Genomic DNA, 22,618 nt, shown 5'->3' on the forward strand with positions numbered 1-22,618 from the left:
TTGCCGTGTTGAAAATCATCGTCTGATGCTCCCATAGCATTTCTGTCCTGTACCTCCACGCTCTACCTAGGAACTGACTTTGCAGGGCATCGCAGCAATGCGCAAAGATTCCAGACTCTCAGTGGGTGAAAGTAATTATGAAAATAGTGTAAGAGTTTATAATGTAAAACTAGGTTTTAATAACGAAAATGCCCTAATTAATTTTTTTTTTTTCTAGGCTTAAGCACGTAAAGCATTCGCTATGGAGAAAATACCATTTTGAGACATTTTTCTGTTGCCGGTGAGAGAGGAAGAACCAATACAGAAGCATACCTGTGTGTGTGTGTGTGTGTGTGTGTGTGTGTGTGTGTCTCTCCCGGGACTGCTTTTCATCCAGCAGCCTAGTGATGAAGCCACCATTATGTCCTCAGTCAGTCAAGTAAATGTCGACATCCAAGATTTCCTGATGAGCATTAACTTGGAGCAGTATCTCTCCCACTTCCGTGAGTTTGGTTTTAATACCGTGAAGGACTGCGCGGCGGTCGATGACAGTGTGCTACACAAAATTGGAATATCACCTACAGGACACCGGAGGAGGATCATTAAGCAGTTACAGATCATCTTGTCAAAAATGCAAGATATCCCAATATATGCAAATATTCATAAAGCGAAGAAGAACGGTGAGGCTTCCGAGGATCACCGTGCTGCATCTTCCGATCAGGACACCTGCGTGGAAGTCTCGGGTTCACGCACTGTTCAGACGCCCAGCCCGGCGCAGTTGGAGACTGTTATAAAAAGTCTTGATCACAAGGACGTTAGTGTGGAAAACAGCCAGCCTCTTAAAGCAGACAATGAGCCGTCTCTTCCTAAACACAACTTTCCCATTCCAGAAGAAGAACCGCACTTGAATTTAGGCTCTTTTCAAGATTCGTTATTTGGTACTGAAAATACTAAGATAGAATCTTTGATTACGAAGCAGACTGTGGATTGTACAACTGAAGCACAACAAACAGAAAAGGTTGGTTTCATCTCAGAAGATGAGAGCAAGCTTCCTAACGCAGACCCCGAGTGCCTTTCTTCCCTTGGCTGTTCCGTATCAGAAGCCAGTTCTGGAAATGGAACTAATGGTTTGTTAGAAAGATCACCACCGTCCCCTTTCTTCAACTTCCAAGGAGAAATGGTTGTAAATGAGTTGTATGTCCCATCCTCACCGTTCCTAGCACCTATGAGGAGTCGTAGCAAGTTGGTTTCAAGGCCATCTCGATCTTTTCTGCTAAGACATCGGCCTGTGCCAGAGATCCCAGGGTCAACAAAAGGAGTTTCAGCCAGGTAAGTACTTTTTATGATAAGTTGTAAGTATTCAGTTTGGTGGAACTTAGTTATTTTAAACAAATGTATTTTCAGTGACTTTTTTTTTTCTTTTCTAAATTTGACTTCTGTTTCAAATTTAACCAACCTTTTCTTCTCTTTTAAAACTTTTTTGTCACGCCATTTCACCTGAACATTATTTTTCGGAGTCTTGGGCTTTCAGCCATTTAATTGTGGGAGCATCCTTTCTTTTTATTCTATGTGGACATTCCTTCCTCTGCCTCTCCTCCACACCTGGCATTACATTCTTCCATGAACACTCTTCTCATATTGGAATTACTGACTCTGTCTCCCCACTGCATTATTTGTTCTTTGGCAGGGGCCATGTTTCTAATGTTTGTGTTTTTACTTCCTTGTACAATGCGTGGCATGAATTCATAATTCAACAGACATCTAGTGACTACCTAGTTGGTACTACTGGTCACTGTACTAGGTGTGAAGGAGGTAGTATTAAAAAACGAAATTCAGCTGAGTGCACTTGAAGATCTAATTGGCTTTGTTCAGTGATTAATGAATTGGGCAGCATCCCGTTTAGCAAATAGAAAGGAGCTCTGAGGAGTTGTACACAATGGAAGACTTTTCTAGGCAGATGGAGACAGGGCAAGGAAGTTATTCTAGCAAAGAATGGGCTGTTCCACTGAAGGTCATGTTCCTTGGGGAGTGAAGTCAGGGGGCTGCCCTGCACGTTGCCTTACTAGTGTTGACCACATAATTCTATGTTGACTAGATAAAGTTTCCATTCCAGGGAGAGCGTGAAACTGCAGTTGGGTTAGGTATTGTGGAGCTTAGCACATTTTGGGTCCGCTGTTTCTTATCTTTTATTTAATAGCGTAGAGGAGTAATGGGGTGTGAAGTGTGGTGTAGGAAACAGATGTAAAATGATGATAATAGTACAGTATGAAACCAGGTCCGCTAGAGGCGGGGACTGTAAAGAGGGGCCCACCAGTGTCTGGTAGCTTGAGGTAACTGCAGTAAGTCAAATTCTTTTTGAGAGCAAACTTATAGCGGAGAGAGCTTTTGTGTTTCTCAAAGTTACACCTAAAATAGTTGTGGTTTTTCTCTAGACTTGAGGTGGGATATTTTTTTCACTGAAAGCTAACACTTGTCTCTCTGGTGGGAGTCATGAGGCTGTTCAGGTTTGGCTGTTACTGATTACTGGTGTGATGCTAAAAGCTATTACAGGTCTCTTGCACTGCCTGGAGGCTGGCATTTCTGCAAGATCCCCTCCCCTGCATCTACTCTGTTCTCTTGCTCTTAAGTACCTTTGGTAATTACAGTGTGAAATCCTGGTTGTATTTGCAAGAGAAGACATGGAGATCTAACATTTGCAGGAGAAAACATGATAGTTTACAAGACTGTTAGTTTCTGAACCTCCCATGAGAGCAGCCACTCTGAGGGCAGAGGCCCTAATTTATTTGTCTAACTTGGTATCCCTGGTGCCAATAGCAGTGTCTAGTATTTATTAGGAAATCAATAGTAATAGTATGATTTATTAAACACCTAGGTTCTAGTTTGGTTTATAATTTTGCATGGGTTATCTGATTCTCACAATGGCCCTGTGAAGTAGGTAATATTCATTTATTTTCTTACAAGGTAACTGAGTCTTAGGTTAATTTTCCTAGGCGCCTAAGGATAGTGAATTGAATTTCATTCCAGTAAATCTGACTCCAGAACCCACTTTCTAAACCTCTCATTTAGTAAATATTCTTTAAAATATTGATTGCATATAGAAGTACTTACCCTGGAGATATTGCAGGTTCAGTTCCAGACCACCCCAATAAAGTAAGTCAAATTCTTTTTGCTGGCAGAGGGCCTTGCCTTCAATTTGTAAAACAAAAACAAACAAACAAACAAACAAAAAACATCTTTGAAGCAGAAAAAGCTAATAAGCACAATAAAATGAGGTATGCCTGTATAAGAATTAGAATATTTCTCAAGAGTGTAGAAGAACATTGATTTTTGTATGATCCTTTAGCTTTAAAATGTTTTGCTCATCTTAAACAATTAAAAGAAAGTAACCTGAGAAGCGTCTGCTGTGAGTACACAGATTAAAATTGCATCTTTGCCAGAACAGAATCCTTTTGGGAGCCATAAGGGTAACTTCAGATACGAAACATTTGACTTAAGTTTTAAATAAGGTGTGTTAGTTTTCATAAATGGAAAGTCTTGTTATTCCCACTATGACTATGAGTCTTTGCAAATGAGAATTAAAATAATGTTAAAATTAGTAGTAAATAACTCAGTAGCTGCATTGTAGTCAGATTACCTGTTGTAACCTTTCTTTTCTTCTTTGATTATGCCAGTAAATGGTAGCTATGCATTCGTGATGCATGGATCATTAATAGAGTGTAATTAAGTTATTTTTAGACTTTCCTGTCCACTTTTACTTGTGGTCCTCACCAGAATTGCAAGTAGTAACTGCAACTTTCAAAAGCATTATAATGTTACATTTAAAGTAAAACTGTGGGTTATGTAATTTGAGATTTTCTCCAATCAAATCACATCTAAATGATATTTAGTACATTCCTCGATGTACCAAATAAAAATACTTCTTTGTGGCCAGTGTTTCAACATATTTTTTTTTACTAATTAAACGTTTCATGTAACTGTTAAAAGGAACGTGATTCTGGATGTGCATCCTGAGGTGAAGCCCTTTGTTCGCCACCCCTTTCTCTGACACAGTTGACTCTCCAGCCTGAAGGATCATTTTTGCTCTTGCATCTTCCTTGAATTCCTGCTTTTTTTGCTGGACGGGCTGGGTGGGGCTATGCTGACTGTGAATCTCAAGGTCTCTTTTAAACTCAACCAGGTGGGAAGAGCCAGTTTCTTCCTTACTACCTGCTGGAGGCCTCCCTAGTGCCATGGAAGCCTCCAAGCAGAGAGCAAGTCCAACCAGCCGCCCTTTGCTTGGGAGCCGCAGGTGTGTCCCGCTGCGATGCTTACAGGGCAGGGTACCCTCCTTAGTGCTCAGGGAGGAAGGAGCGGGCCGGGCCCTCTTTCAGTTCCTCAAGACGCGCCTTTCTTATCCTCCCAGTTTAATGCTTTTATACATCTTTCGTGGAACTGTTGTATCCTTGGCACAAGTCAGAGAGCCCTCTCCTTGAGGGGTGGTGCCTCCAAATGTTCTGGGGAACAGGAAAGGAAGGAGGCAGAGGTAAAAGGGGAAGATGATGGTATGCAAGGCAGCATCGTTGTTGGAGTACATCTCTCACAACTTGTTATAAGACAGAGGTACTCTATTGACTTGTTTGAGGGCTTTCAAAAGTTTGAAATCTAAACCTGAATTCTCCAGCCTTCTTTCAACCTCTAAAAAAAAATCTTAGATATTTTTCTCTAGATGCACATAGACATGATACAGACATTATAAATGGATAACAGTATTTTAGATTTTAATGTCAAAATATATATGAGCAAAAAATGTACAGGAAAGTAATAACAATAGCAGTTGTTGGCTGCATTGAATTAAAAAAATATGCAGAAACTCTTCACATCTTTTTCGTGCTTAAGAAACACTTTACATTTCATGTTCTACCAGAAAAATGCTTATTAGCAATCTAAAATTCATATTTTTTCTTTAAAATGCTTTTTTTATAAATTCTATGAAAAAATAGGCTGCAAAATTTTGAGTTGAATATCTAAATAAATCAAAATTTAGATAATTAATAGTTTGACTTATTGTTAAAGATATCTGCTTGTTAATTTTTACAAGAATACATTATGTTTATACTTTCTTATTTTTCATAATTAAAAAAGCTCCACTTTGTTTAGAAAAAATATATTTTTGTAAACTAAAAATAATTTTATACTGTAATAAAGAATAAAAAGCATTTATTTGGGCAAAAGGACTTGCAGCCCAGGAGACACCGATTTAGAACCTAAACTGTATTCCACCCAGAGAAAGGGAAGGCAGTCTTTTACGTCCAAAGTTTTTGCCCAGTTAGGTCCATTTTATGTAAATGAGGTATTCAAATTCAGACACTTCTGATTGGTCCGAATCTCTGAATCCTTTTGGTTGGCATTGTACATTCTGATTGGTTATTATAGAGCAGTTCTGATTGGACAGGGCAGGATAGGCCTTTGTCCGTTGGTCAAAAGATAAAACCAGAAATTCCTTTTTAATAGTTTACTCAGACTTTTTAAACTAGCAGAACTTAGGTGGGAAGCCAAGAGTTCAGTCTGAGATTCCTCTTGGTATACAGAGTCCTTGACAAGCCCATCCACAAATGGCCACGAGGCTCTTATTATTTATAAAATTCAGGCCTTTTGTTATGGGGAATCCTCAGCAGATATATTCCTTCTTGGGGTTCACATCAAATGAATCTTTCTTCTTGGGACCCACATTTTGAACTGCAACTTTTGTTAGTTGCTTGGAAAAAGCTTTATGATAATGATGTAGATTTTTGTGCTGTAATCCTTCTGTAAGTATCATTTGTTCTTATCCTAAGGACATTTTTTTCGGAAGTTTATACATTCATTGCCTTAATTATTTGTGCTTTTTTTTTTTTTTTTTTAAATATATATTTTTATTGATTTCAGAGAGAGGAAAGGAGAGGGAGAGAGAGAAAGAAACATCAATGATGAGAGTCATTGATCGGCTGCAGCCCGCAACCCGGGCTTGTGCCCTGACCGGGAATTGAACCCTGATCGCCTGGATCCTAGGTCGACGCTTAACCGCTGAGCCACGCCCGGCCGGGCTTATTTGTGCATTTTAAATTTCACATTCTTGGTCTCTGCTGTAGTTAATTCACTCATGCTTTCTGAATTCAGACTTGTGTGTTTTAGTTAAATATTACATAAACCTTAAGGCTGTTTTAAACTGTTGCCTAATTATTGTGTTTTTCTTTTTAATTCGGTTCTGTAATGACCTGTACTCAGTCTGTTGTAGTTAGTCTGTTGTGAATTGTAAGAACTGGAATTATTTTAGACAAACATTCTGTGAAATGATGGACCATTTATGGTTTATAATTAATTATTTTTTGGTATGGCTGCCTTGTTTAAATAATAAGTAAGTGTAAACCATAAAGGGAGATTTTTGACATTAATTAACCTGTATGCCATTGCCTTTCTTGGCAGCTTTAGTGATTGAAAATATGTGAAAAAGTAGCATCTGTAGGTATACTGGAGATTTTTTTTGATAATCAGTTACTCTTTTGCAACTTGGTGTTCCACTTAATACCATTTTTGAGATTTGTCCGCATTGGTGCACGTTATTTTATGCAATAACTCCTGTATAGTGTTTTGTTAAATGAAAAAAACTCCTCTCTCTTTCTCCTAGGTTGTTAACACTTTTTCGCTATTACAAATGAAGAGTGTTCATACTTTTAAGGGCTTTGCAAGTTTCCCAGGAGGACCAACCATTATTTTCTCTAATAAAAATAATAGCAGTTGGGTCATTCTGCTGTGTGTGTACATGGTGTAGGGCGCACCTTGTGCTCTTAAAATGCATGATCTCATTAATTCCCATAATACTCCTGTGCAGCAAGTCCTGTTTCTATCCTTCAGTAAGTGAGGAAAGCAGGCTCCGAGCTGCCGGGTAACCTGACCAAGGTGACAGTAGTGTAATAATAAGGAACACGACGACTGCTGCTTTTCTCTATGGGCTTTAAAATGTCACAGATTAACTATGCTTTATATTTAAAATGGAAAAGCAATCTGTAGTTTTCGGGATAACTGGTGGGAAAATAATAAGGCAGAAAAAGGAGGAAAGGAAGAAAGACCATGGGTTTTGTACTCACCACCGACTCCAACCTTGACTGTTGGCTTTACCTCTTAGGAGCTGTGGGACTTGGGCCAGGAGAGCCCCTTTCATTATTGGTAGGATTAGGACCCATAGGGCTGTTATGAAGATGAAATATGAGACGTAGATATATAAACCCCTAACATAATGCTTTGGGCATAATAAGTGTTAGAATATAAAATAGCTTGTGATAATTTATTCATAGATAAATGAGAATATAAATTGCAAATCACCAGTTTTCAAAACAACTTGTTTCCTGTATTGCTAATCTTTCATCTACAGTAGATCAAATGAACTTGATTGGTAGAGTTGACAAGCCACTTGCAGGTGGATGTTGAATATCGAAATAAAAAATTATCACAAACTTTTTAATTTACATTTTGTGACTAATAGTAAAACCAAGGAAACGTTCTTTAAAGTACCACTAATGGATGTACTTAAAATAGTTCAGAATCTTTTTAAAAAAATTTGTATATTTTTTCAGTAAGTTAAGGTTGCACATATTAAGCATTTTAGTTTAGAATAGGGGCTTGGAGCTGAACTGCCTGGGTTTAAATCCTGTTGGTTACTCATGAGCTGTGACCATGGGGAAAGTTACTTAACTACTTTGTGTGGAATTTTCTTATTTAAAAAATGCAGGTAATAATAGTTTTTACTTCTTTGGGTATTTCTGACTATCTATGTGCAAATATATATATGTAAAATTTTACATATATATGTAAACTTCTGATATCTACTTTGACATAGTAAATGGTCAATAAGAATTAGCGATATTTATTATTAGAAAAAGCTGTCAAATATGTAGAAAATTTGAGTGGTGCTCTACTAAAGGGTTCAGGTCATTAATATGCACTTGTGTCAGTAACAACTTGTTTCCTGTATTGCTAATCTTTCATCTACAGTAGATCAAATGAACTTGATTGGTAGAGTTGACAGCCACTTGCAGGTGGATGTTGAATATCGAAATAAAAAATTATCACAAACTTTTTAATTTACATTTTGTGACTAATAGTAAAACCAAGGAAACGTTCTTTAAAGTACCACTAATGGATGTACTTAAAATAGTTCAGAATCTTTTAAAAAAAATTTGTATATTTTTTCAGTAAGTTAAGGTTGCACATATTAAGCATTTTAGTGCTTAATTTGAGGACACAATTATAGCTGTGTAACAGTGTGAGGAATCTGGACATAATGAACAAGTACAGGGTGGAGTAGTTTGTGATTATTTTGTTAAACTTCTATCTTGACTTTAAATAACAACTTTATTGAAAAAAAAGGTTTACCTCTTAAATATGCCCCAATCAACATAGTTTTGACTATTCTGTGATTTAAAATAAAATTGCAATCGTATATTGAATATTCTTTAGTCTGGTTGCTTTTGCTTCACTTTGAGACTCATCTGTGTTGGTGAATGTGGTTGTAGCTATTTTCACTGCTGTATAATGTTTCACTGTGTGACTGTTGCCATGATAGTCATTCTGTTAACAGGTATTTGATATTCTCAACATTGTCTGGTATTTTGCATATATATTATATGTCTGTGTGTATATATGAATTGCAGACAAATGTAAATCAGCTTTATTTATATCTAATTTTCATATAAAATAGACTCATTTTAAGTATCTGGATTGATGAGTTTTGGCAAATATATATACCCATGTGACCACTACCATATCAAGATATAGAACATTTCCATCACCCACCCTCTTTTCCTCCCCAAAATTTATTTTGCCTATTTGCAGTAAATTACTCCCTGCATCAGGCAACTACTGATCTCCCTATGTTAGTTTCGCCTGGTCCAGAATTTCATATACATGGAATCATACTGCAGGGAATGTTTGTGTCTGGCATCTTCTATTCAACATGCTGTTTCCGAGACACATCCATATTGCTGCATGTCAGTTTGTTGCTTTTGTTGTTGAATAGTATTCTTTGTGTGAATGTCCCATAATTTGTTTATTCTTTCACATGTTGATATCTCAAATTTTACATATAGTTGGGTGTATAGTGATATTTTATTGTGATTTTTAATTTGTATTTTCTGATGACAGTGAGCACCTTTTAATGTGTTTATTGATTATTGACCATGTTTACATCTTCTTTTGTGTGGTGCCTTTTGAAGTCTTTTACTCATTTTTTTCTCTTTTTTGCTGTTTTGAATTACATTTTCTATCTTTCATTAGGATTTTTCAGAGTTATCTATGGACTGTGGGTATGAGCCTTTTGTTGAATATATCTTCTCCCTTTCTACATGCTGCTTTTTTATTCCTTGAGGGTGACTTTTAATGAATAAAAGCTTGTCATTTTAATTTAGCCAAATTACCATTAGTTTCCCTTAGGGTTGAACTTTTTGTGTTTTAAGACACGTGAAGATAGTCTACTTTATTCTCCAGCTCTGTATGGCCAGTCACCCTGGGATTTACACTCTACCTTGAATTGATTTCCATTTACAGCCCGAGGTAGACAGGAAGTGTCATTTTATACCGTGTGGCTATCCGGGTGATCTGCTTATCAAGAAGATCATGTTTTCCTCATTGCTCAAGATGGACATATTTGTCTTAAAGAAAATTGGGTCTGTTAATGGACTCTGTTCTACTTTATAGCTGCCTTTTCTATTTACTACTTATGTAGCCTTTATCAGTAACATAGTGTAGAATTACTGTCGCTTTTTAATAACCCCTGATACCTGGTGGAGCAAGTCTCTTCACCTTTCTTCACAAGTTTTAGTTATTCTTGGTATGTTGTCTTTTCACATAAATTTTAGAATTAATTTGTCAAGTTGCACACACATGCACGCACACTGTCACGCACACACGGACATGCACTCACACACACATTCACACACCTCTGTAACTTTTGCACCGACTCTACAGATTTACATAAAAAGTATTGACATCTGTGTACTATTCAGTTTTCCATATATGTTCCTCTGTTTGATTAGATTTTCTTTCATTTTTCTTAAAAATGTTTATAGTTTTCAGTGTGTAGATCTTGCTCATATTTTAATAAATTTACCCCTTAGTACTTCATGTTTTCATAATAAAAATTTTTTCAAACTATTTTTCCAGTTGTTCATTGCTAATATTTAGAAATATTATTGAACTTTAAAAGTGTTTACCCTTTATCCTTGGACCTTTCTAGACTTACTTTTTTGGGGATATTTTTTCCATTGCTTTTCAGAGAGAGTGGAGGGGGGGCATGGAGAGAGAGAAACAAACACGGATGTGAGAGCGAGACACCGATTAGTTGCCTCCCACAAGCGCCCTGACTGGGCCGGGAATGGAGCTTGCATCCTAGGTGTGTGCCCTTGGCTGGAATCGAATCCGGGACCCCACTGAGCCAAACCAGCCAGGACTAGACTGACTTTTTTGAGAAGCCTTTTAATATATTCTTTAGGATTTTTCTTAATTAAAAGATACCTTTCTTTCTCTTGTCTTAATGCACTGGTTTGGATCTGTGAAATAATAGAATATCGGTAGGAGAGCAGACCTCCGTGCCTGTTCCCATTCTTAGGTGAAGCCATTCAGACTTTAGCCATTAATTGTGATGTAGGTTTTTCATAAAGGCCCTTTATTAGGTTGCAGAAGTTTCCTTCTATTCCTAGTTTCCCGAGAGTCTTTTCCCTGAATTGATGTTGGATGTTGTCAAGTGCTTTTTCTGGATCTGTTGTCGTGAGCATGTGATTTGTCTCCCTCGCTTTCTTAGTTTGGTGACCTACGTTGGTTTTGCATGTTAAACCAGTATTGCTTTCCTGGCATGGCTCTCATGTGGTCATAGTATCCTTTCTTTAATCCCCACGCAAGTACATGTTTATTGATTTTAGAGAGAGAAGGGGGGAGGAGAGAGAAAAGGAAAGAAAGAGAAACATCGATGTGAGAGAGAAACGGTGATCGGTCGCCTCCCATACGTGCCCCTGCTAGGACTCGAGCCCCAGCCTAGGTGTGTCCCCTCGCTGGAATCAAGCCCACAACCGTTTTGGGGAACGGGGTGGCGCTCCAGCCAACTAAGCCACCCCGGCCGGTGGGGGCTGTCCTTTTTGTATACTGTTGGATTTGATCTGCTAATATTTTTTAATGATTTTTGCATCCATGTTCATGAGGACTGTTTATCTAACGTTTACCTGCAGTTTTGTTTTTGACTCACTTTGGTATCAGTAATATTGGATTTAAGAATGAGTTGGGAAGTACTCCCTCCTCTCCTATTTTCTCAAACAGCTTGCATAGAATTGGTATCATTTTTTCCTTAAATGTTTGGTGAAATTCACCAATGAAATATCTGGGCATAGAATTTTTTGTGGGTAGGTGACTGATTACTAAATTCAGTTTCTCTAACAGATAGAGGAATATCAAGCTTTTCTATTTATTCTTGTGCCGTATTTGGTAATTTGAATCTCTTAAGGGATTTTTCCATTTTATCTCAGTTGAATTTATTGGCATAAAGTTTTTCTCAGTAATTTATAGTTATCCTTTTCATGTTCGTAGGATTTGTAGAGATGTCCCCTCTTTTCATTCCTGATATTGGTAATTTATGTCTTCTGTCTCTCTTCTATTTTCCTTCCCCTGAGGTTTATCAATTTTATTGATCTCTTCAAAGAACCAGCTTTCGGTTGCAGTGACTTTTAAATTTTGTTCATATTCTATTCTGTTCTTTTTTTATTTACTTGCTTATAGTTACTTGGACAGATAAGTATCTAAGGACAGTGTCCAGATCCTTCCGTTTAGATGGAAAACTAGATAGAACTCTTTCGTGTAGTGGTCGGTGCTCATTACCTTCTGCTTCCACAGTGTTTTCCTGTCAGTGCTGTTAGGTTGTATTCTAATGAGTTACTTATAATATCTCTACCCCAAGACTATCAGATCTTTGAGAAAAAGTTTTGGATATTTTGATATTGTACTCATCCAGACAAGCTTTTTATTCAGTATGATAAAGTTAATGACAAAAACACTACATGCATACTGAAATCTAGTTAGAAAATTTGTTTCTCAGATGAGTGTGGATAGGGGTTTTGAAATTGCTTTATGTTCATACTAGCATTGGGCAAATATGTTCGCTTTTGTGAATTATAAATATGAGAAGCACACTTGTAAAATCCTTTGAAATCTCTTCTCTTATGTCATTTTAGAAAAACACATTTTTGGAATTTGGCCATTCTCTTTATTTAAAATCAGACTTTTACCCAGAAGAATCTATGACTCTGTAATTAATCCTTTACTCAAGATATAACTTATCTGTTTTTATGTATCTAATGTAACCTATTTTTCCCTTTGCTTTAAGCTATTTCAGAGAGAGAAGAAATGTTGCTACCTCAACTGGAAAACCTGTGACACAGCCAAGTGAGTCTCAGCATTTCAAGTCTCTTATCATTAGCACTCATTTAATGGTCTTACCTGTGTTTAAATTGTGATTGAGAAAGCAGCTCACCTGGGGAAAAGGGGCTAATGGGAATACTGTCTGCTTGGGTTCATAGTATTTCAGACATTTTAAAGGTGAGTGAATAAAAGACAGTAATATACATGCAGACTTCTGGAAATTTGCACATGGTAATGTAAAAAGATTTTTTTTTGTACAGTCTTCATTTATCATTAGCCACAGCTGAAGGCATTTAACTGAATTAAGTGGTTTCTGACAGTCTGAGCTACAGAAACATAGATTTATGGAAAGTAATTTTGCCATGGTAACAGGAAAGGGCTGACATTGCTCTGCTAAATTGATCATTGACAGAGGCTTTTCTTCTTTTTTGAAAATTCCGCTTCTACAAGTTCAGGAACATTCTTCTCAACAATAAGATGGCAAACACTTGTCTGCTGAACCTTTAAAAATTGTTTTGCCATATCAGAAAATGCAAGTGCTGAGAATTCTTTCTTGTAGATTGGTGTAATTCAAAGATGGCAAAAATTTCTTTTGAAATAATTTATTTATAGATGTGTTAGTAGCTCTGGAATTAGAGGGATATAGTAAGTAGGTTCTGGTATTTTGAGTGGTATAACATCTAGTTGTTATGTTACTGAATTTTTAATAGTGACTTACTGAAAATTATAATAGAATTAAGAGTAATTTTCTGCTGTTAATACTATTTAGGAATAGTATTAAATACTATTAAAAATGGCACCATGACTGCAGGGGGAGGAGGCTGGGTGGAGGTGGAAGAGGGTCTAGGGGCATAAATAGTAATGGGGGGGGGGGAAGACACCATGACAATTTCCATGGTGTACAGTGGGAAATGTGCTAGGTTATATTAATGTAGATCTTAGAGGTTAGTAAGGACACACACACACACACACACATATATATATATGGTAAGTAATATGTCCTGTTGTAAAGTGAGGGGTGTATACAGTGAGTGCCTCAGGAAGACCATGGGGTAAGTTTATTTGGGGGTAAGAATTAGGAGCATACTTTTAGACCCTCAGAAAGTAAAGCTTAAGTTGTAATATTGCTTTAAAATAAATATATGCCTTTTTTCAAACAGTATTTCACATTATTCACATCTTTCCATTCTCATTCTGTAATTCCCCCAAAAGATTCAAATGAGGAGAATTCATCTTCCATCTTTCCTTATGGAGAAACCTTTCTCTTCCAGAGACTAGAAACTCCCAAGGTTTGTTTTATACATTTTAATTTTTTTTCCATATTATTTGCTCTTTCGCCTATATTTTCTGCTTCATTTTCCTGTAAGCTGTTTGAAGACTGTGTTATGTTGAAGAATGAAAAGTTTTAGTTAGTAAAATTCTGTTCAGTAAACTCATGATACATTTTTATCTTTAAATATATATATCACAAAAACATTTTCAGTTTGATTTCAGGAATAAGGGTCAGTGGGTTTTTAAAGTTTTCTGCAAGAGAAGTTACTTTAAAAAAAAAAAGAGCCCGGCCGGGCGTGGCTCAGCGGTTGAGCATCGACCTAGGATCCAGGTGATCGGGGTTCAATTCCCAGTCAGGGCACATGCCCGGTTGTGGGCTCGATCAATGACTTTCTCATCATTGATGTTTCTGTCTCTCTCTCTCCCTCTCCCTTCCTCTCTCTGAAGTCAATAAAGATATATTAAAAAAAAAAAAAGAAGAAAAACATAAAAAGCAAAAGCAAACAACCCCCCCAACCCTCCCCACCTCTGATGTTGCTTTGCTTTGTACCCAAATATAGACTTTTAACTAGTTACATAACTTAATTATTCAGTTTATCACTTTTTCTTTTCAGTGCTTGTACTCTTTCGCCATTTTATTTCTTGGTCATGATAAAAGAGAAGTTGAAGGACAAAAGTATTGGGAAATTAGAAATAAATAAATTTTATTCTTGGTCAGCATATTGTTGTTCTTAGTTGAAATGCTGAGTTATTAATGATTGAAATTAAATATTGAAAAATGTATCCGGAGGCTACTGTTTAATGTAGTCTCCCTAATTAAATTTTTTTTTAACTGAAAATTGATCTAAGCAATTAGACATTTGGTTAATAAAACTAAACCCACATATTGTGGATCTTTGTAGAGTATTGAAAACCTAAAAAAGTCTCTGTGTTTTTTTTTAATAGAAGAAGTCTATAAGGAATGAATTCTGGACCCATGAAGAAACACTCAAAGGGGGAGCAACAACTGAAAGAAATTCTTTTTGCATCAAATCAAGGTATGAAGTGAGAATGAATTCTTTTGAATAAAATGTTCTTCAGTATTGACCATCTTACTCATATTATGTTTCTAAGAAAATAGTTTATATGGGTAAGTTCAAATCTTTCCTTTTTAAATGTATCGATAACTCATTTTTTAATACTTATTTAGAGTCTGCAAAACTACTGTGTTCTGTGGCAGATTATTTTGGTCTTTCTCTAATTGAAATCACTCTGTCCTCCCAAAGTGACAAATACGTGGTAACTCTGACTGCAGTTTAAGGACTGAAGTTAGCTGATGTGAAGGAGAGAGAGCAGCGCAAAGAATGTCACCCTGCGAGGGGCAGTGTGTTTACAAGTGTAACTTAGTGTCCTTTTTGTTGGAAGTTCAGCATGGACAAGCGGCTAGACAATTACCCACCTATTTGCATCACACATGAAATTAAACAGGATTTCTAAGGCTGCAACTTAAATTTTGTTTTTCCTCTCAGCTTTACTGGGACTTGGTGTACTTATTCATTACTTAACACCCGTTTTATCTTCTGTCTTATCCATCATTTCCCAAGGCTAACACTGTTGAGTTCCTTAAGTTGAAACTAAGCTTAAGGAAAATACTAAAACTTAAGGAATGTATTAAAATACTAATTTTATGTCTTCAGCGAGCGTTTGATTTGAACCTGTTGTAATGCAGAATGTGGAAGAAGCCAGGCCAAATCATTCTTTAAGGAGGCATTGGTTTTTAGAACCCTGTATCCACAAGGACGTCATTGGACCTCAAGCACATGTTTTATTGATTAGAAAAAAACAAACACACCTTCTTTGTAATGAGTTTTATTATACATAAATTACTCAGTGACTCTGTTTTGTCATTCCTTGAATTTATAGCAATATGCTTAGCTATTATGAGTGTGTTCCAATAAATATTATATGCTACACAGCTCTTCTTAGTATACCCCTGACCCTTTCTCATTTTCTAGCTAGCAGTGTGGTCTGGTTTTTCCTCATTAGTGTTGCAAAGTAATACTAAAGCTCTGGTCAGTCAGACTACTCCCTGGTCTATTAGGCTGTGATGGACCATAGCGTCCTGGGAGTCCGTTAGTGGAGAGGCAGAGAAAAGGCAACAGGTTTAGAAGAAAGATCTACAGAAAGATAAGTTAGCCCTTCCCTATATTGCCCAGGGACTAGAGGTTGGGCTGGTCATGTAATGATGCCGGTGAAGATGTTTAAATTGTGATGCAAAGAATAGTCCCTCTCCATCCTTACCGCCTGTACTCAACCCCCAAACTAAACAGATAGGATTAAATGATACGTAAGAAAAAATATACTGCTTCTAGTAGTGTTCAGTATGTCTTAGGATATTGAGAGATTTGTATTTAATTATTCTGGAAGAGTTTTAAAAATTACCAGATGGATTAATTGAATTCTAAGATTTTTCTGGTCTTACGTTTCTGCAATGGGTTGTTTATAAATTTAAAAAAAATAACCAGCGGCTTAAATGACATTTAGTATTTTGAAATGTTTACACTATTTTTTTCTGTTTAGCATATATGATAACAGGAAGGAGGCTGTAAGTGAAGACAGAGTGGAAGATATTTGGATACCTCGAGAGGACAAGAACAATTTTCCCGTAGACTGTGCTTCAGATTCAGAATACTCAACAGTGGAAGAATGCTTTCAGAGTTTAAGAAGAAAAAATTCAAAAGCATCTAAATCCAGGACTCAAAAAGCATTGAACTTGGACCCTGTTAATAGGCACAGTTATCCCTTAAGCTCAACCAGTGGAAATGCTGATTCATCAGTCCCTTCCTCAAGCGCAATCTCTCCTTACGCCTGCTTTTACGGGTCGTCTGCGAGGAAGGTTAAATCGGGATGGCTAGACAAACTCTCTCCTCAAGGGTATGTATTTTTCATTTATTTTAATAAGTACCATATTTTGAAAAATTCAGGTTTATCCATCTCTAAACCTGCTAGGTTGCTGCTACTCCCGGCTCCCTCCCCTCTCCTCCCTGTGCCCAGATACAGTTTTTCAGGACTTTGAACAGGCTTTTGCAAATGCTGCTGTTCAGATGTAGGAGGAGTGTGGAGTGCACTAAATGGGATGCTGGGTTAAGGTGCTGAATAGCAGAGTAACGCTGGAAGCTATGATTTCACCTCTGGAACCTTAAGGCTAGTTTCTTATTTTGCACCAAAACATGCTACCCCGTGTCCCAATCTGTAGCAAAGAAAAACGCCACAGATTGAATTAGTATTACTCAGCCCACACTGTTTGGCTTTTGCTCATCTCATAACAGCATTCTGTTTGGGAATACAAGGCTTATTGTAGTTAAGGGAAAGCAGGTCATTGTTAGATTTCGGGCGTCACTGTTATTGATGCATTGTTTTGATTTTTGTATGTCGTACAGGTCACAGTCCCTTGAATATTATACTTTTAAAGGAGACTTACCATTTCTGTTTACAAAGAGTCTTCTTCCCTTAAGCATTTTATATTACTGAGAAATCTTTGGGGAGGGATTATGTGTAATTAGAATTGTTTTCTGGCATCTTGATTTTTGGATGTTGTTTTGCAATATTTATTTGAAATGTTCCTCATGAATTATTTAGTTATTTTTGGGTTAAACCTCTCCTGTTTAAGTAATTAATGTGGTAGATCTCTACAATGTGCTGGTTTTCTCTGCTATTCCCCCCCAAAACGTGCATCATTTTTAGGAAGCCTTGGTTTGACGTAAAATAAATTTTATTAGCAAATAATTACCAGAAGAAGTATCAGTTGACTAGCAGGAGCAGGAAGTGCATGTCTTACGGGAACCAAAAAACCACCAACACTTTCATGGCTTTAATTATATGGTTAATACTTCATACAATTGCATCCTTTTAGCAAATTAGATGTTGAGTAAACCGAAGCCCAGTACTTCTTAGTATCAATTACTTTGTCTCACTTCTTTCTGGTTACATTAGGATGATAAAGTAGATGGCTGTGTCTACTTTTCATCGCCATCAATATTATGTGTAAATGGCAAATGTAAGAGTCAGCACTCAAATATGCACACTGGTGGAACGAAACAGTGCGTTAGAATATTCTCAGATCTTTCATTTCTGTAAAATTAAGTGCTTGGGGAGATCCAAGCGCTCTCTCAAAATATCCCTGGAAGGTTTAGCAGAGTTGGTACAGAGCCCTCAGCATCTGTGGTTTCCTGCGTAATCCCTGGTGGCACCTTGCTCTCCACAGGGTTGGTGTGTTTATGCTCCAGGCACACTGAGAAAGCTCTACCATCGTTGGCTCCCTCTGGGACAGTTAGAGCATTTTCTCCTTTCTCTTTGTCAGAACCTTGACTTTTCATTCTTTCTATTCTGAACCTGCCTAGGGTTAGATGCTGTAAGTTCTCTAGATTGATATTTTTCCATTTTAGGGGAAGTAATTGAGTTTTCTGGCTTACATTTTTTCCTCTCCTGAATACCAGCAGGAATGGACATAAGAAAGTAAACAAAGGAGCTTGTTATATCACCAAGAAATTAAAAAAAAAAAAAAATTCTCCATGATTATATTCCTATGACTGGAGAGAAATATGTGTGAGTGGCCAAGAAGCATGTATTTATTAGACCAGAAGTAGAATCTGAATTTTTCTTTTCCTATTTATACTCTGGCCATTGGGAGGGTGTCTAAGATGCTCATTAGTTAGATAAAAGATGCCTCCCCATTCCTTACGCAGAGGTTACTGAGCTGTGTTTAACTCATGGTCACATGCCCATTTGGTGCAGGTAGCACTGATTTAGATGACATTCTAAATTCCAAGAGAAGTTATTAGCAAACTTATTCTGTAAATGGTCAGATAATACATATTTTAACCTTTACAGCCATTTGATCTTTATGGGACATCAGCAACTCAGCAGCTGTAGTGTGAAAGCAGCCATAGAGAACATGGAAACCAATGAATGAGGCTGTTTCAATGAAACTTAATTTATAAACACAGACAGTGGGCCAGATTTGGCCTGTGGGCCATAGAGGCACAAAACAGATTGGATGCTTGGTTAAAATTATTTTTTCTTTTCTTTTTTTTATATCTTTATTGATTTTAGAGAGAGGAAAGGAGAGGGAGAGAGAGAGAGAGAAACATCAATGATGAGAGAGTCATTGATCGAGCCCACAACCCGGGCATGTGCCCTGACCGGGAATCGAACCCTGATCGCCTGGATCCTAGGTTGACGCTCAACCGCCGAGCCACGTCCGGTCAGGCAAAAATCTTATACCAGCTTCCTCCATCTCCCCTGGGCCCCAGATACAAAATTCTCACTTGATAGATCACAAAACAGGGAAACCACTTTGTATTATTACACTATAAATATGGAAGTAATAACAAGCAGGAGCCCTCCTCATGGACCTTTGCGCTTGTTCTGTCTGCCTGGAATGCTCTTACCCAGAGAGCAGCAGGGCTTGGACCCTATCTTCCTCAAGTTCTTGCTATAATGTCTCCTTTGCTTTGAGGCCCCAAACACCAAATTTAAAATGATCCCCCTCCCCCCCCCATTACTCCCTTAGTTACTTTAGTTTTCTCTGAGGGGCTCTATAGCAGATGATATATTTATTTCATATATGCTCCATGGGGACAGCATCTAAATTGGCTTTTGTTTACTGCAGTATCCTCTGTAGCTGGAACATTGCCTGGCACTTGGTAGACACTTTTAATATTTGTTGCTGAATGAATCAGTAAAAAACCTAGCATTAGACATAATTTTTTCTTTAAATTTTTCTACAACAGTTAATTTTATTTATGGGGATTTTGTAAAACAGAACTCTGAACTAATGAAAATCTGCAGGTGCCACTGGTGACATGAGTATACATTACCAGAGCAGTGGCCTCTCAGTGTTCTTTTTTTAATTCTGTTTCCCCCTTAGAGACACTTGTGTTGTCAAAACACAGTTTAAAAACAAATAGCTACACTCAGTTATCCTTCTCCAAATATTGTTTGAAACTGTTCTCAGTCATGAGTGGCATTAAACAGAATAATCAAATTCATAATCTGGATTTATTTCTCATGGTTGAGTGTCTGTTTGCTTTTGAAATGGAAATGCCAGTTCTGAATTGATGAACAGTATGTAAAAACCACCAAATATTTAGTAAGAAAATAATTCTGTTACATTGTACAGCTAGAGAAATACTGAAACATTTCCGGTTGAGCTTTAAGTGTGAAATTTACTTAAATATTTGAATGATCTAATTATAATGTAGCCTGATACTATTGGTTTACAAAACTGTATGGAAGAAACTTGATAAAGTGTCGAACTTGGGTTTGTTATTAGTGTTTCAAATAATGCAAGCAGATGAAAAACTTAATAAATCGTACCTGTTTTTAAAAACTCACTGAGTTTTGAGGATAAAAAAACAAATCTGTCTCCCTCCCCTTTTCTAGCTCTAAATAATGTCAAGTGTTTCAGTAAATCTGGACAGATACAAATATGAAAGATTGGGTGTAATTTATTCTAGCGTTTTCCAAATACATAATTCAGAGGAAGAATCCTACAAGTTGCTGTAAAAAAGGGGAACATGGCGTAATGTCTGTCCCCTGTATAGGAGATGCACATGTCAAAATATCCAAGAATATCTGCAATAAGGAGACTCTTTTGACTTTAACTTACTGTTTTCTAACAATGTTTGTGTGTCCAGCATGACACACTGAGCATATTTATAAAAACTGAAATATATCTCGAGGAATTCATATTTTACTTGACAAGATGTTTTAGGACTTTATTTCTTACTCAGCTAAATTCTCTTTAAAAAAAAAAAAAAAAAAAATTACTAGTTTTTTGAACCATGGGGAAACATTATGTGGTTATGTGAGCCTGGGACAGTAGAAGCTGAACACAGGAGACTGATTCAGCAATTTGGATATATATTAGTTAAGAATTTATGGAGGAATAGAAAGATGAGTGAGATGTGTGTGTTCCTTGTCTTTTGTGTGTCTTCCGTTTAGGAAATTAAAAATAAAACCTAGCCCGGCCGGGCGTGGCTCAGTGGTTGAGCGTCAACCTAGGATCCAGGCGGTTGGGGTTCGATTCCCGGTCAGGGCACTTGCCCGGGTTGTGGGCTTGATCAGTGACTCTCTCATCATTGATGTTTCTCTCTCCCTCTCCTTTCCTCTCTCTGAAATCAATAAAGATATATTTAAAAAAAAAAAAAAAAAAGAAACCTAAAGACAGAGTGTGATAATGGTCCAGACAGGCCAGGACGATAGAGTACAGAATCATGAGGTTACAAAGGGGCTGAGAAAACATGTCTTCAAAGACCTTACAGGGAGAAGTAGCTGTTGAGTTGGTCTTTGGGAAATGGATATCTTTTGAACTAGCATTTTCAGATGAAATTCTTTTCTGGCTAGAAGGAGTGAAAGGGCACTGATGTAGGCGGTACCTGGAGGTACTGGAGTCTGTGAGGTAGATGGCAGGGTAAGCTGGGGTTATTTTATGGAAGACGCAAGGTTGGGCACTAAGATGAGGAGGGAGAAACTGCCAGTGACTTGCATGTTCTGGTTGGACAGAGGTCTAGGGCAAAGGAAAAAGCCGGTGGTCAAGTACCAAGACAAGGTCAAAGCCCAGACGGTGGCTGGGAGTCAGATCACCCAGAAGCCAGCAGCCCATATTAAATACAGGAATTCTGGAATTCCTGGTGCTTTGGTATTGTACTTCCTGCACCAAAATGCTGATAGAATGTAGCTTTTTCATTTCTGGGAGGTTTCTTCAATTGTATTTTTGAACCCACTTTTGTGTTTTGTCATCCTATGTTTAATTTGGAAAGCAGTTTGTTTCCTTTTTTGGGGGGTGGTGGTGAAGAGTCATTCCTATCTTTTACCTTAGTGATGTTTTCCTCAAATGTCTTGTTAATCTTGGGCTGTTCGTTTCTAAAGTGAGATATTACCAAGCTCTATTGGAACAGGCTCTGATGGGTCTTTCTATCTCTTTTTCATAAGATGATCTTGCTAGATCTTTACTAATATATTTCCTCGGAGACTCATGCCAGATCTTTTAAATGAATTCCCTTCTTGAGGGTGAAAGACTGTGATAAACAATTTTGGGGGAACTTAGTAGGGAAAGTGGACTGCGAGTATAAATATTTATGACAGACTTTCATTTGATTCTACTGTTTCTTTTTTATTTTTATTAAATTTATTGGGGTGACATTGGTTAATAAAATTATATAGTTTTCCAGTGGACAGTTCTATAATACATCATCTGTATATTGCATTGTGTGTTTACCACCCAAAGTCAAACCTCCTTTCGTCACCATATATTTGACCCCTTTTACCTTCTATGACTCCCCACCCCCTTTCCTTGTGGTAACAACCATACTATAAGTTTTTGTTTGTTTGTCTTGTAACATTTTTTGCTTTCAGTTTTGTGTCCTACATATGAGTGAGATCATAGTGGTTCTTGACTTTTTCTGTCTTATTTTGCTTAGTATGATATTCTCAAGATCCATCCATGTTGTCACAAATGGCAGTATTTCATCTTTTCCTATGGTTGAGTAGTATTCCATGGTATGTACCACACCTTCTTCATCTGATCATCTATTGAAGGATGCCGTCTTGGCCACCCTGAGTAATGCTGTGATTCTGCTGTTCTTAATACTGTCCCCTACCTTCTGCTTGTCTGAGCCTCGCTGCGCAGAGAGCCCTGTGTGATGTTCTCCACTGAAGAAACCCTACCATTCTGTTGGGAAGGGCAGTTCTTCAGCAGTGCAGAGTGAGGGAGTGATCCTGGCATGCGGTGATGGGGGCACACGTTTACTGCTTGAATTGTTTTTCAACAAATCTGCCTATCCTCAGCACCCCAGTGTCCTTCATAGTCACTTCTAGAGTTACATGGTGTCTCCACCTCCTGAGATTTTTCTGAGATTTTGTGAGTAAGTTGGTTTTCCTCTTACTGTGATCAGTTGCAGGCGTAGCAGTC

The 22,618-nt window shown here is 37.4% G+C and overlaps 1 protein-coding gene across 2 annotated transcripts in view; it reads left to right on the plus strand.

The window, feature by feature from the left end:
* The first annotated feature begins 329 nt into the window (after window positions 1-329).
* The window catches only part of ARAP2 (ArfGAP with RhoGAP domain, ankyrin repeat and PH domain 2), a 136,903-nt gene continuing 114,614 nt past the window's right edge, over window positions 330-22,618 (plus strand). The window contains exons 1-5 of one of the 2 annotated variants that reach the window (XM_087827892.1): window positions 330-1,308; window positions 12,359-12,417; window positions 13,606-13,682; window positions 14,611-14,702; window positions 16,225-16,578. In XM_087827892.1, the coding sequence (XP_087684018.1) occupies window positions 401-1,308; window positions 12,359-12,417; window positions 13,606-13,682; window positions 14,611-14,702; window positions 16,225-16,578 (1,490 nt within the window). In that variant the 5' untranslated portion in view covers window positions 330-400. The remainder of the gene's footprint in view (window positions 1,309-12,358; window positions 12,418-13,605; window positions 13,683-14,610; window positions 14,703-16,224; window positions 16,579-22,618) is intronic. The other variant, XM_087827888.1, reaches the window with a different exon arrangement.

The sequence above is a fragment of the Miniopterus natalensis genome, chromosome 1, assembly GCF_054644295.1.
Source record: "Miniopterus natalensis isolate mMinNat1 chromosome 1, mMinNat1.hap1, whole genome shotgun sequence".
Classification (NCBI taxonomy): Eukaryota; Metazoa; Chordata; class Mammalia; order Chiroptera; family Miniopteridae; genus Miniopterus; species Miniopterus natalensis.